The sequence below is a fragment of the Brachypodium distachyon genome, chromosome 1, assembly GCF_000005505.3.
Source record: "Brachypodium distachyon strain Bd21 chromosome 1, Brachypodium_distachyon_v3.0, whole genome shotgun sequence".
Taxonomy (NCBI): Eukaryota; Viridiplantae; Streptophyta; class Magnoliopsida; order Poales; family Poaceae; genus Brachypodium; species Brachypodium distachyon.
Genome location: NC_016131.3, coordinates 60,295,884 through 60,309,434, shown reverse-complemented (window position 1 = coordinate 60,309,434; position 13,551 = coordinate 60,295,884). Strand labels below are relative to the sequence as shown.

General features: G+C 44.4%; 3 protein-coding genes across 4 annotated transcripts; all 3 read left to right on the top strand.

Moving 5' to 3' along the window:
- The first annotated feature begins 1,107 nt into the window (after window positions 1–1,107).
- On the top strand, window positions 1,108–5,498 carry LOC100822057 (cytochrome c oxidase subunit 6b-1). Its single transcript, XM_003557732.4, has 5 exons — window positions 1,108–1,264; window positions 3,444–3,707; window positions 3,795–3,877; window positions 3,957–4,038; window positions 5,082–5,498. Exons 1-5 carry the CDS (start codon window positions 1,229–1,231, stop codon window positions 5,133–5,135), a joined length of 519 nt encoding a protein of 172 aa, XP_003557780.1. The 5' UTR covers window positions 1,108–1,228; the 3' UTR covers window positions 5,136–5,498.
- Window positions 5,499–6,278: 780 nt separating this feature from the next.
- On the top strand, window positions 6,279–9,588 carry LOC100821742 (uric acid degradation bifunctional protein TTL). Of its 2 annotated transcripts, none has more exons than XM_003557731.4 (6): window positions 6,279–6,508; window positions 6,602–6,675; window positions 6,754–6,811; window positions 6,892–6,993; window positions 7,998–8,154; window positions 8,947–9,588. In XM_003557731.4, exons 1-6 carry the CDS (start codon window positions 6,365–6,367, stop codon window positions 9,408–9,410), a joined length of 999 nt encoding a protein of 332 aa, XP_003557779.1. In that variant the 5' UTR covers window positions 6,279–6,364; the 3' UTR covers window positions 9,411–9,588. The 2 variants fall into 2 exon arrangements, with proteins under 2 accessions (XP_003557779.1, XP_010228544.1); XM_010230242.3 differs by having other exon boundaries at window positions 6,282–6,508; window positions 9,022–9,588.
- A 2,031-nt stretch (window positions 9,589–11,619) lies between these two features.
- On the top strand, window positions 11,620–13,266 carry LOC100831915 (E3 ubiquitin-protein ligase Os03g0188200-like). Its single transcript, XM_003561530.2, has one exon. The coding sequence runs from the start codon at window positions 11,913–11,915 to the stop codon at window positions 13,170–13,172; it is 1,260 nt and encodes a 419-aa protein (XP_003561578.1). The 5' UTR covers window positions 11,620–11,912; the 3' UTR covers window positions 13,173–13,266.
- The last annotated feature ends 285 nt before the right edge of the window (window positions 13,267–13,551 follow it).

Genomic DNA, 13,551 nt, shown 5'->3' with positions numbered 1-13,551 from the left:
GTTGCCTTCTGCCTTGTCCTGTCCCAATTGTCTCCGCGGTCAATCCCTTGCCGTCCTGGCCATCCATCTTCCCTCCTCAGCATTATTGCTCAATGCCCCGTCTTCGCCGGTGCGACAGGCTGGTTGGCCTTGAAGTCAATAGCTTCGTCTCACGAGGGAGAGAACGAGAAAGCAAGAGAGAAAGAGATAAGGGATCGAGATATGGAGAAAAAAGGAAGAGAGAGAGAGAGTTCTCATAGCGCTTCAACTATGCCGACAACACATGAGGTGACGTGAAGTCGTCTCCGGTGTGTGTTACCCTATGACTTCGCCGGCGGCGCAATGGTGTTGTGGCGCGGGCTCGTCTGACCAATGCCTTCAGACCACTCCGGCGGTGCTTATGTTCTGATCTTATTTTCCTCTGACCATTTGGCGGTGATGTGGCTTCTTGACTCTGGAACCTTGAACTTGTCGCTATTCTTTCTTTTCCCCCTTTCTAGTGCTGGTGATCTGATGTTGTATGGCTAGTTTTTGCCCGTTGTAGTTCTCCTAGAAAGAAGAGAGATGCGGTACAACATCGACAATCAGCAGTGCCGCTTGGTGCCGAGTAGAGCAAACAACCAAGTGACTAAGTGAGCCGTGGTGATGTTACCCTTGTTACCGCTTGGCCACCTCATTGTCCTGGACCCACACCTTTGTGGCGTGCAAGTTTGTAGTGACAATAATAGTTTTATTTTTTACTACAGTTAAATTTCAAGAAGTGGATGCTTGGACCCTGTTTGGTGACAATTAGTTTTTTGTTACTCCCTTCAATCCATAAAATATGTCGACCACTTAGTATCAAATTCGTACTATTTAGTATAAAATGGGCGACATTTTTTCTGAATCGGAGAGAGTAATATTTTTTGCAAGTTAAACTTCACTACTTTTGAAACCGAGCATTTTTATGCTGAAATTTCAAAATTATGGTCGAGATTGTTTTTTTTTTGTAAAATATAACGTGAGACCGCCACAATTTTTTTTTTGAGAATACGTGAGGCCGCCACATGTGACGAGATTTCGCGCGAACAGAGAGCGCGACCCGATATTTTAGCCCAATTTTGATCTAGCTCTACGGCCCGGCCCACTAAGCCACCTCTCTCCGAGTCTCTGATCTCCATCCTCTTCTTTTATCGTCTTGCTGGTCTATCTCTCCCACTCTCTCTCTCTCGCAGCCGCCACTTCTAGAAGCTTCCTGGCTACCGCGCCCATGGCCGCCGAACCCAAGGCACCGACCCTCGCCGAGGTAAGAAAACAACCCATGAAACCCTTCGTCCTCTCCGCTTGTACAAGGAAGATCCCGTTCTGAACTTCTCGACGCGGTAGGTATGGTAGGTAGATCCACCGAGCGCCTCCAGATCTGCGGTTCTCCGAGGGGTTCTTGTGGTAGCGTTGCTGTTCAGCGTTTAGGTTTTGGCTCAGGACTGGATGTTGTTTGTTTGTCATGGCAAATTCCGAAATGACGAGTGGTAGGTAGATTTGTTTGGTCGATGACCTGGCGCGTACGTAGGATATCAGGATTCTGAACTGAATAACGTGTGGTTTGGTGTCCCTGGTTGTATTTGATTAACTAAAACGAGTATTTAGCTCCTGCTAAGTGCTCATAGATCATAATTTTGCAGCTGGTGCCCTGTTATCGGTGTAATTTAGTTGTTTTGGGCGCAATTTTGGAGGGAATTGGACCAATGGTGTGATTCAAGTAGAGATTTGATAGTGTATGGATGATTTTGACGCTGGAAAAACTGAATGCGATGGAACTAAGATGATTCATTGTGATTAAGATTTACTACCTCCATTCCTAAATACTCCCTCCGTCCCATATTAAGTGACTTTCTATTACATGTATCTAGACGTATTTTAGACATAGATACATCCATATTTGAGCAAATTTGAGTCACTTAATGTGGGATGGGGGGATTATAAGATATTCTAGGTTTGTCCCAAGCCAAACTTCTTAAAGTTTGACCAAGTTTATAGAAAAATAAACTAACATTTACAATATCAAATAAGTATACTATGAAAATATATGTCTTGATGGATTTAATAAAACTAATTATAGTTTTAGATTTTTCTATAAACCTGGTCAAACTTTAAAAAGTTTGACTTAGGACAAAATTAGAACATCTTATAATTAGGAACGGAGGGATTAAGTGGTAGGATGTTGTACTTTTTAAATATTCTACAAGGGATGGTTGCATAAGTGTAATTTTGCTGTTAGTTCTAAATATCATAAACATTCAGGAAAAATTTCCACATTTGACATTTGAAGATAAGTATCTATTTTATCGAAAACTTTCTAATTTGTATAGTTAGGATAGGAGACTCTAGGGTTTTTCATTCTTCTAGTGAAGTACCATAGCAGATTCTCAAAATATCTACATTGTACTAAATCTGCGACAAGTAATTCCGGCCGGAGGGAGTATAACATTTTTTTCTCAACATATTCTATATAGATTAAGGAGTTTGAATATCTGGATGCTGTGCTTGTAGTTGGCATTGTGTAAAAGAGGTACTAGGATATCCCATGAGAAAAACTTGGCCAGTTACCATAGTATAATAGAAGATGATGTAGGTGTTTTTACAAATACGTGGGTCAGTTCTTCGTAAATGTGAATAAGGATACATTGTTGGATTGGGATAGTTCACTTAAGATACGTTTTTGTTGGTAGTTTTCTTTTGTAAACACCGTGAGCAGAGACTGAAGGGTTTTTTAAACAAAACTTTGACAGTATTTGTTGTGTCTACAAACATATTTGGAGAAAGTTCCCATGTATATTCAACATTTTCTCTGGTGTGGACGAAGGTTCTACATGAAAATTATTTACTGCTGATTGCTTTTGTGTGCTGTAGGAGTGTAGGGTATTATTTCTGGATGTCCTTATAAATGGTAGACAACTGCTCTAGGCTATTTGCACTATTATTTTATTTTACAATTTTCTATTTGTACACCATTTGTTGAAATTGTTTGTGATGTGAGTCTGGTTTAGTTATGAGTTTCTTTCACAAAAGAGAGGGTTAGTTATGTGGATTTGCAAGTATGATTTACATAGTAGGTAACTAGTTGTATATGAAGAGTTGCAGAATGCAAGAATTATGTATAGATACAAATTTGTTATGTATGTATTTAGTACTTGGCGTTTAGCACATGCAATTTTAAGGAGTAAGGCTTTTGGGTATGGTCTCCTAGAGTATATATTTGACTTTGTTCAAGTAGTTCTTGTGTTTTGCGAATTATCAGAATTTCCAAGCAATAGTTAAATATGTGCCAGAAATGTCCTGTCTCAAAGTTATGCACAGCATGATTTTTACTTTTTTAGGTATATCTGTGTGAGGATTTTTTGGTTCATCTATGATGTGTTATTCCATTTATTGTTGGTCTTTCATGGTCCAGAAATAGTGTTTTTGAACTTGACTTTCATTTGAAGGAATATTCACTTCCGCCACAAGAGGTTCCAGCAGAAAAAGAAGCTGAGGAGAAGCCGGCTATTGCTACTGAGACTGAAGCTGCCCCTGAAACAAACGATGACGCCCCTCCAGCTGTTGAGGTCACAACTGCTGTAGAAGATAAGAGTGAACCGTCTGTGCAAGATAGTGCTGACAAGGCAGAAGCAGAGGAAACGAATCCTGCAACAGAGGAAACAACTGAGACTGCTGAAGAGGAAGAGCCTGAAGAGAAAGCAGAGATTAAGGTATGGTACTACAAGAGACTTGTGGTGAAAAAAAAATAGTTCATGTTTATTGATAATGACCAACTACTGAGCATATTTAATATGCAGATTGAAACAGCACCAGCAGATTTCCGTTTCCCAACAACTAATCAATCAAGGCACTGTTTCACACGCTATGTTGAGTATCACAGGTAGGACAATTGCTCTTTCATAAAGTTGTACTAGTGATCTATGTGCTGCCATTCTCAATAACTGTGGTGATTTAATCAGGTGCGTAGCTGCGAAAGGAGAGGATGCTTCCGAATGTGACAAGTTCGCAAAATACTACCGATCTCTTTGCCCTGGCGAATGGGTATGCATTTCTTGCTTTCACATGATTCATTAAGTTCCCTGTTTTGGTATTGAGAACTCGAGATTAGTAAAGTATTTCTGTGGCACGTGAAGCTTCTGTGATCATTAGCCCGTTGTTAGTGCTCTGCAAATGGTGATAATTATTGCACTTGACAGTTATGATGTTCTTTCAATGTACAGCTTCTGTAGCGCTTTAGCTATATACCTACACTTCAGTAAGGATTTACTGTTGGTATAAAAGTTTGGGATTCCTCCTTTGATCTCATTGCATGGTAGGTTCATTAAGCTAGATACGCTAGTTCTTTCTTCTGAGAAGGGACTACCTTTGAATGCATTATTTTAATTTTGATAATCCTATATACCTGTACAATTGCTCCCCATTTAGTATTTTTTTCTTGCCTTCTCCTTCATCTACATCACCATCCAAGTCATCTCAATCAATGCATATAATTATGAGTGCATGCCTGTGTAGGATTTTCTTCGAGGCACTAATCATCATCATTTTACCCTTTTTTTATTTACCTTTTGCACATCTCTTTCACATCACTTCAGTTGCTACCTCCGACTAATGTTCCCGTCCACAGCAACCCGCAGGGCATCATCTAGTTTAGTTTATATAGCAACACCAATGTGTAAACCCTCGATGCTTTTATTCTGTTTTGCATTTTGCCGGTTTGAATAAATCATTATACATGAGCCAGAGTTAGAAGCAAATCCATACTACAATAACACATTGTGAACTACTGACCTTTCAGTATGCTATTTTTGCTATATGCACATTAAATTGTTCATTTAATCATCAGTTGCTCATATTCTGATTCTGCTACTTCTTGGTTGTACTCCCTCCGTCCCATATTAAGTGACAAAATGTTACATGTATCTAGACGCTTTTTGAGTATAGATACATCTGTGTTTGGACAATTTTGAGTCACTTAATATGGGACGGAGGGAGTATTACATATGATGGCAATAACACACGAATTTATTTGTTCAAAATAAAGTAGTTTGGGCTCAGAATGACCGATGACAGTGTTTGGTCTGCAGGTTGACCGTTGGAATGAGCAACGGGAGAACGGCACCTTCCCTGGGCCTCTGTAATCTTGTCCGAGATCTCTGCCGCTGTAACTGGCGACAGGTTATCAGGGCCAGAGGGATCGTCTTCTTTTTTGCAGAGCATTACAAATAAAAGATAATTCTTTTACCTGGATGTTGTCTTGTGACACTTGATGATCATTTCCGCCATGCTGGGGAAACTCACGTTACGGATATAATTTTCCTTCCACTGTTCTCTGAGGATGACGAGGACACTCGCTTGGAGAAAATACGTGCTAGCACAAATTCTCCAAGTTCATGCTTTGTAATCTTCATTGTAACTTTACCTGTCCAATTTGGTCCGCGAGCAAGAATGCACCTCAGGGTTTTGATCGGGACATGGTTTTAACTGCTGGATTCCTTCTTGAAGTGTCAGGGGACTAAAGTGTGATGAGACCGTTGTGTTGTTGGTGTGCATCTTAAGTTCACATCCATAAAGAATTTCCAGTTTCGTCATTGACCTCATGCTCCTAAGGGAAGTGCAATGGTCTCACAGGGTTACAAGTTAGAAGTAGAAGTGTAGAACAACTGTATCACCGCAGTGTAAAATGCAAGCCGCGATTCCAAAAGCCATGCACGCTAGTACTCCATCCGTTCCAATTCTTGTTGCGGTTTTACAACAAATTTGAACAAAAAAATTTAGGAACGGACAGTGCATACTTGTTAAAATCTTTTATTCTCTCCGTCTCATATTAAGTGATTTTTTATTACATATATTTAAACGTTTTTTGACGTAAACACATTTATATTTAGATAAATCTGAGTCACAATATGGAACGGAGTGAGAAGTAACCACAAAGGTTACAACCCTGTGGTTTCCAAAGTTACAATGCAATAGTAACGTTTAGTCTCATACCCTTCAAATAGTGCTCCATTCGTGACCTCACCTTGGCCTGGTCAGTCAGTTGATTCTTGTCTGCTTCCATTGCGTGCTTGATCCACGCTGCCGTGCTCTCCCACGGATTTGACAGCTGTCTACCTTCTCGTCTGTTCCGTTTCATAATTATTGTTTAGATACATATAATATTTCGACAAGAATTGTAAAATTGATGGAATATGTAATTAATTAATCATAAAAACTGAAAAGTGATTATGCTAAAGACGAGAGAGGGATCTAAACCGTTAATTAAAGGCCTAACCTCAACCAGCACAGCTGCACAGGAGCAGGCAAACCCCGTCCATCTTTTCCCCCCGGATAGAGGCCGTCCGATCAGTCGAGCAAGCCACCAGCGAAGATGGCGACGCCGACGCCGCTGGCCGTGGAGGATGTACTGCGGGTGAACGGCAGCCGCCGCTTCGCCGCCGCGCTGGCCGCCGCGTCCCCTTTCGCCTCCCTCGCCGACGCAGTCCTCGCCGCCCGCCGCATCTGGCTCGACAAGGTAGGTGGCCCTCGATCTCCCAGTTTCTCCCCTCTCGCTTCCCTTACTGATCCTTGCTGCCCGTGCTCGTACGATCTGGGGAACGAAATCAAGGTGGACGTGACTGGATGGCTGGAGGCCTTCGCCGCGCACCCGCCCATCGGCTCCACCTCTCCCTCCGTCTCCAAGTCGGGTTCCTTTCTTTTGTTACTTCCCTTTGTCGTTCCAGTTTTGCTTCTTGCTGTCTCTGATGTCAGTCAGTGCAGGTGGAGCCAGGAGGAGCAATCTGCAGCACTTTCCACTGCCACTGATTCGGCCGCGCAGGTGATACGCCTTATTCACTGCGTTGATTGCTTCTGTGGTCTGATTTGTGGACTCAATTTTGTTTATTCAAATTGCTGCAGGAGTTGGCTGAGTGGAATGCCCGATACAGGGAGAAGTTTGGGTTCGTTTTCATGATATGTGCGTCTGGTAGGACTGCCCCTGAGGTCTTGTCTGAGCTTAAGGTCTGCATATGTCCAACTAAAATTTCCAATATTTGGTTTGGTAATTGGCATTTGGGTGGTTCGGTAATAATAATGGGCATTTCTTTTGCTCATCCAACAATTCATGTAGCAGTTTAATATGGAACGGAAGGAGTAATGAAAAATGTCGTATGTAGACCTCTCTTAAGTAATGACTTAGATACCTTTGAGATCAGAATCCCAGAAGTACCCAGTTTGTCAATGTCACTTGCCATCATTTGGCAACAGTGCCTATCAATTGCTTGGTAGCCAATTGCCATGTGGTCATGCCAATGAGGGAAAGGTGAGGCAACTAGATGGGCCTTGCCCATGAATTTGCCTCTATCCAGTCAGCAGTCAAACGGTGGGCATAACCCAAATGTCGGCGTTATCAACCAGGACTGCAAACCAGTGGTATATCTAGCTTTTGAAATATGGGTGTTCAAATTGATAATAAATTTTTGTCCAACATAACACATAAAGATCCATGATAGTACAATAAAGATTGTTCTTGTTCATCATAGCTACAATGTCTCATGTAATTAAAAGAAATTGCAAAAACGCAAGACAATCACAGGTGCTTCTGCAGTTCTGCTACTGCTCGAGACTAGGAGGCTTGGGCCTTATCTGTGTTGGGCAGCTAGGTAGGCTGATTGGGATGTGTCGAAATCGGGCTTGCTTGCTGCTTTTAAGGTCTGCCACCCATGAAATAGTCTGTATATTGCTCAAAAAATACACTAGTGATACATATACCTTCTGTACATCATATATATATCAATTTTTTGCCAAAACATTTGGGTGTACATCAGTATACCCATGACCCTGTGTGGGTCTGCCCCCTGCGGCAAAGCAAGCAGACCTATTGTGAGATTATCCTTAATACCTTGAATTGTCTGGGCTATGGTTTGATCACAAATCATATCACTAACAGAACTTTGATATGCTATCTTCGTTCCTATTGCCGTAATGGCCTTGAAGTTATCTTATTATCCTGCTGCTGTTTCCAGAGGCGTTATACAAATAGGCCAATTGTTGAACTTGAGGTTGCAGCACAGGAAGAATTGAAGATAACTGAACTGCGTCTTGCAAAACTTTTCTCATCGGAGACTCCTGCTCCCTTTACTTCAGCTGAAGGTCATACTAGCCAATCAGATAAAGCAGCAGGTTTTGAACTATTCTTTTTGTTGACCTCATTTTGTGGTAAAAATGTCTGCTGTTTACTCCACTTGTTTGAGATCTGTTTCGTTATATATCCTGTATCTGTATGTTAGCCATATTGTCTTCACATGTTCGCACTCTGCTTACGAAGGTAGTCTTATTGGTCTAACTGTTCAATGCTACCCATTGAATCGAGTGACCAGTTCTACTCGCAGATTTGGGTTTGTTCCATATAGAGTTGCTACTTTGCACACAAAGGCTCTTGTTTGATGCTATGCATTTTTATACTTTGACCTTGAGCATCCACACATGGTTGCACCATAGGTTGCTAGCTCATATGCGCACATAAGATTACTGTTAGAAGCTAGTATTTTGAAATGCCTGATGCTAAAGAAATATATATCTCTTGTAATTATTACATGCAAGAACTTTGCTTACTCTGGTTCTCTGCTTGTTAATCTGAATGTAATGGCAAAAGGAAACTATAGTCAAAACAATAAGAAATAATGCAACTCTGTATGCAAAACATTGTCTTGCCAAGAACTGTGTTGAAATAAGACGACAATAGTTTGTCTGTGATGAACATTGCTGGATAAGCATACTCTGAAAAGACAACTCTTGGGCATGGATTTTTTTTTCAATTTTGCAGTTGGTCAACATGTACTCCATATTTATCCTGATTGTTTTGTATACTTTGCTTGTGTTGTTTTGGAACTGTACCATATTGATATTAGTTTTTATTTGTGTGCAACCCTTTGTAATTTTGCTCTCTTATCACTTAATTAAATTTTGAAAAAGATCGAATGCGGATTATTGGAGCACACCTTGGAGCTCTCTCCCAGCCTTCTACCAATAAAGCTCCTGAAATTACAGGTAGCTCCAACCGGACCCGCCCTCCTATCACAACCCATGTGCTGGACACCGCTCGTGGATCACCAGCATCTGGAATTGAAGTTAGCTTGGAGGTGTGGAAGGACGCATCAAGTCGCCCGTCATTTGATAACAAAGACTTCAATGGATGGACAACACTAGGCTCTTCGGTTACAAACAATGATGGACGCAGTGGTCAACTGATGGACATCGTTGACAATGTCACTCCTGGTTTCTACCGGATAAGTTTCAATACATCCAAGTATGCACCATCAGGGTTTTTCCCTTATGTGAGCATCGTATTTGAGATAAAAAAGAGCCAGACAACCGAGCATTTCCACGTTCCTCTGTTGCATTCTCCTTTCTCCTTTACCACTTACCGTGGCAGCTAAGTTGTTCATCTGTGTGTAAATTGCATCCGGTCAGTGTGTGTTTATAAAATAAGTTTTAAATGATTGTAAAAGGGTGGAGTCTGCTTACATGGCGCTGACATTATGATACTTGAATAATATTGTTCTCTGTAATGAAAATCTTGCTTTGGCAAAGGAACAGTTTGTTTTAATAGTTTTATCACTTGCTATTTGTGATTGGTGTCCTCGATGGTGATATTAATTCTGCACTGCCGGGTCTGATTTGATGTCATGTCAAAATACTTTACCAGCAAGGTAGCAGTAATAACGCAGTATATCTGAAAGGAGTGAACAAGTCAGAATAAATGAAATAACTAAGCTTTACATAAAATAATAAATAACTTATATATAAATGACAACACAAAGAATGTCACAGCTCAAATGAAATTGATATTCCAGTCAGCTGAAAATAAATAGCCAAACCACAAAGAAGTCCAGTTGCTTCGCAGATTTTCATAGTTGAAACCTGAGATGAGAAACCAATCAGATCCTAGTACTCTCTTTGTTTCATAAATATTGGCACGGCTTTGAATTGGCTCTAGTTCAAAATCGTGGCAATTTTTATGGAACGGAGGGAGTAGCTAGCTAGGTATATGCCGAAACAAGGTTTGGTGACAAACAAAAAGAAATCAAGATCTGAAAAAGATATCATGAATGAAAAGAGGTTGGTTCTGCCACTTAACTGACGTAACAACTAGGAAGAACATGCTCCGAGCAACGAGTAACGGTCCCTTGGCGTGCGCACAAGTGTTGATGAATCCTACCTGTTGGGCCTATATAAGAGAGAGGAGGCATGTATAATAAAAGGCTCATGTTTTTCTCTACCTCTCTATGTACATCTATTCTATTGTACTCTGTGATTGTGTGCGATCGATTCCTTCGACTATGATCTTGGTGTGCAACCTCGAGACGGGGTCCAGCCAACCAGCACAGGTTGCACAATAACAAGCACTTACGATCTGGATCGCTATGTTGACCATTGTCTTATATATATATCACCATTGATGGACGCTCCCACTATGGGATCCGACATAGAGATATCTATGTGACTATGTTGTCTCTCCCGCAAACTGGAGGCAAAGCTAAATGACACGGCGCGGAGCCGTTCATCATTGTTGTTCACATCCCGGATGGCATGCTCGCGGAGATCCTAATCCGGCTGCCGGCATGATCCTTGTGCCGCTTCCGCGCCGTGTGCAAGTGCTGGCGCTCCCTCGCCTCCACTCCTCTGCGCCCATGCTGACCGCATGGCTGCGGCCCCCGCCATCATCTGCGGCCTGCAAGCGCCACAGGTCCGGGATCATGGAAAGGCTCATAAGGCGGCCACGATGTGATCTTTTGCCTCCGCCTTAGTTTCAAGCCTTTGTTTCATTTGTGACGCAGTAAGTTTTGCAATAAATAAACTAGTGAAAGATTTTGTGTTGCTATGGTACAATTGCCGTTAATTGTCTAAGGAATTTTCACTAACTCTCACATTTATGACAGATCAAACCCACACATGTCATGTGACACGTGGTCGGGATGATCCTTCTTCTTTTCCCACGTCAGATCTGGCAGAGACCCGTTAAGTCATTGCCTTTTCATAACCATGCTCCCCATGATTCCTCCCAACCCCCTTACGGACAGTACCCACGGGGTTTGGGTACGGGTGGAGCTCACCAAATCCGTACCCGCTGCAAAATGTACCCGTCACATGCATCCATACCCGCACATGGACAGCAGTTGTTTGTTGTATCCTTTAACTTTTGTTAAAAAATTTGTCCTCAGATTTTTTCAATCCAATCCCTAAACCTGGTTTTAGGGAATCGGTTTTAAAAAATCTGCTGGAGATGCTCTTACTCTGTACATGAAGGGAGGTTAACTAGGACAAAGATATGATAAAACATTTTTGTTATTTCTAGTTTAGTCTAAAATAATTGTATCTAAGTCAACACAATTGAACACAGTTTCTAAAATCTGTAACTATTCAATTTTTGTTGGATAATAATAAAAAATGCTCGAGATGGTGGACTTAGAATTAAATTAAAATATTTATGAAGAGATGAGATTTGAATTGTGATCGAATAGTGGAGGTTGAGAGAAATCCAACGTTCAACGAGAATATATACGGGAGCAACAAAGCTTTGTACCGTTCCCATAGAAAGGTTTCTTGATTGATCATCTACACCACAACACGGCTAATCACCAACCACAAAGTGCGTTTGACTTTACCTAACCACACATGTTAGCTGCTAAACACACGCGTTGGCCCTTGCAATCTTGCATTAACAATGTCAAAACGCAAGAACCCATCTCAAATATTCTAAGGTTCAGGCTTCAGCATTGGCAAATTGGCATGGCCTCAAAAACGAAAACTTTTGACTCCTACTCGTTCCCACGTCACTCCTCGGCCTGTCTCGACCTCTTCATATTTCCCTCTCGCACGCACGCACGCCGCCCCCACTTCTCTCCAAACCGCGCATCCCGTCCTCCACACGCACGTCAATGGCTCCCGCGCCGCCGACCACCACGTGGACTCATCTCCACCGTCCATTCCTCCGTCCTCTAGCGCTTGTGCTCGCCACTAGTGTCTTCCGGCCCGCCTCGTCGCAGCTCATCTTCACGCCGCCCACGGCCGGCGCCACCTTCGCCGGGGCGTTGACGCCTCCACCACCACCGCCAACCGACGGGGGGCTCGGAGGCGGCACCTTCAACGTGGCCACTTCGATCCTGTTCGTGGGCGTCATCGTCGCGCTCTTCCTGGTCGGCTTCTTGTCCGCGTACCTCCGGCGCTGCGCCGACGCCGCCACGGCCGCGCAACGCGGCGGGGACGCGAACGCGGCAGTGGCTGCCGCCGCGGCCGCCGCATTCTCTTCGGCCGCGAGCCGCGGCAGCAGGAGGAGAGGGGCGGCTGGTCTCGGCACTGCCGCGATGGAGGCGCTGCCGGTGCTGACGTACGCCAGGGCGAGGGCGGTCAAGGCCGGGCGCGGCGCTCTCGAGTGCGCCGTGTGCCTGGCAGAGTTCACGGACGACGGGGAGAAGCTCCGCCTCCTGCCGGGCTGCTGCCACGTCTTCCACGCGGCCTGCATCGACGTCTGGCTCGCGGCGCACGCCACGTGCCCCGTGTGCCGCGCCGACCTGGCGGACCCGGCCGTCGCCGCCGCGGGACGCGTCCTCTCCGCTGACCTCGCTGCTGATCAGGCGGTGGAAACGGCGTCCGCCGATCACACCGTGGTCAACGTCGAGACGCCGGCGTCAACGCCCGCAGCTGGAGAACAGCAGGAAGAAGAGATCACGGCGGAGGAGCGGGCGGACCGGTACACGCTGCGGCTGCCGGAGAGGCTGAGGAGGGAGATCGAGGACGCAAAGCGGCTCCGCAGGGCCGTGAGCGCGGTGACCGCGGCGAGCGCGTCGTCGTCAAGCGGGCGATGGGGGTTACCATCGGCGCTACGGACAATGTCGGCGGCACGCCCTAGCCGGCGATGGTCGGCGTTGTTCCGGGCGCTGTCGGGGCCACACCGGAGCCGGAGCGACCTGGACGGAAGGGTGGCGCCGCTGCAAACCCATCCCGCCGGGGACAACGTGGAGGTGGTGGTGGTGCGGCGGAGCGACGATGTGGGGTCGGAAACAGAGAAGCAATACGCCCACAGCCTCACCTTCGCGGGGTTCGTCATCGACGGCGACGTCGCGTCAGGCGACTGGAACCCGGAGGTCTTCCAGGTCTCGTCCGCAGTCCTGGCCCCAGCGCCGCCGTCACAGCCATGAATTTGTCCGGAACAGGGTGTAAATTTTAGAACTAGTTTTTGTGGATCTGAAATTGATCTGTGTACATAAATGCATGCAGTGATTTTTTTATTTCGTTTTGCGAAAATTCCGAAATGCGTGTGATCATTTTGGCGTGCAGTGTTCATCAGCCTCTACTTCATGAATCATCATCACGGAGGTCAGCATGACCTGAAATCCTGAAGCTCAAGACCAGGGGCACAATCATAGCAGATCCATCTTGGAATTCAGCGGCTGCGCCAAGATTCAGAAAGCAGAGCAATTGCTGTGTCTGACAAGCTTTGACATGATGACATGTTGATTACCATGACAGAGTTGTTTATGCAGCTAACTGGCAGTTGACTTGCTCTAGTCCATGAAT

Coding starts and splice junctions, on each gene's coding strand:
- LOC100822057 (XM_003557732.4), top strand. CDS start 1,229: ATGGCCGCCGAACCCAAGGCACCGACCCTCGCCGAG. Junction 3,708..3,794: donor AAGAGAAAGCAGAGATTAAG/GTATGGTACTAC, acceptor TTTAATATGCAG/ATTGAAACAGCACCAGCAGA. Junction 3,878..3,956: donor CGCTATGTTGAGTATCACAG/GTAGGACAATTG, acceptor TGATTTAATCAG/GTGCGTAGCTGCGAAAGGAG.
- LOC100821742 (XM_003557731.4), top strand. CDS start 6,365: ATGGCGACGCCGACGCCGCTGGCCGTGGAGGATGTACTGCGGGTGAAC. Junction 6,509..6,601: donor GCCGCATCTGGCTCGACAAG/GTAGGTGGCCCT, acceptor AACGAAATCAAG/GTGGACGTGACTGGATGGCT. Junction 6,994..7,997: donor AGGTCTTGTCTGAGCTTAAG/GTCTGCATATGT, acceptor TGCTGTTTCCAG/AGGCGTTATACAAATAGGCC.
- LOC100831915 (XM_003561530.2), top strand. CDS start 11,913: ATGGCTCCCGCGCCGCCGACCACCACGTGGACTCATCTCCACCGTCCA.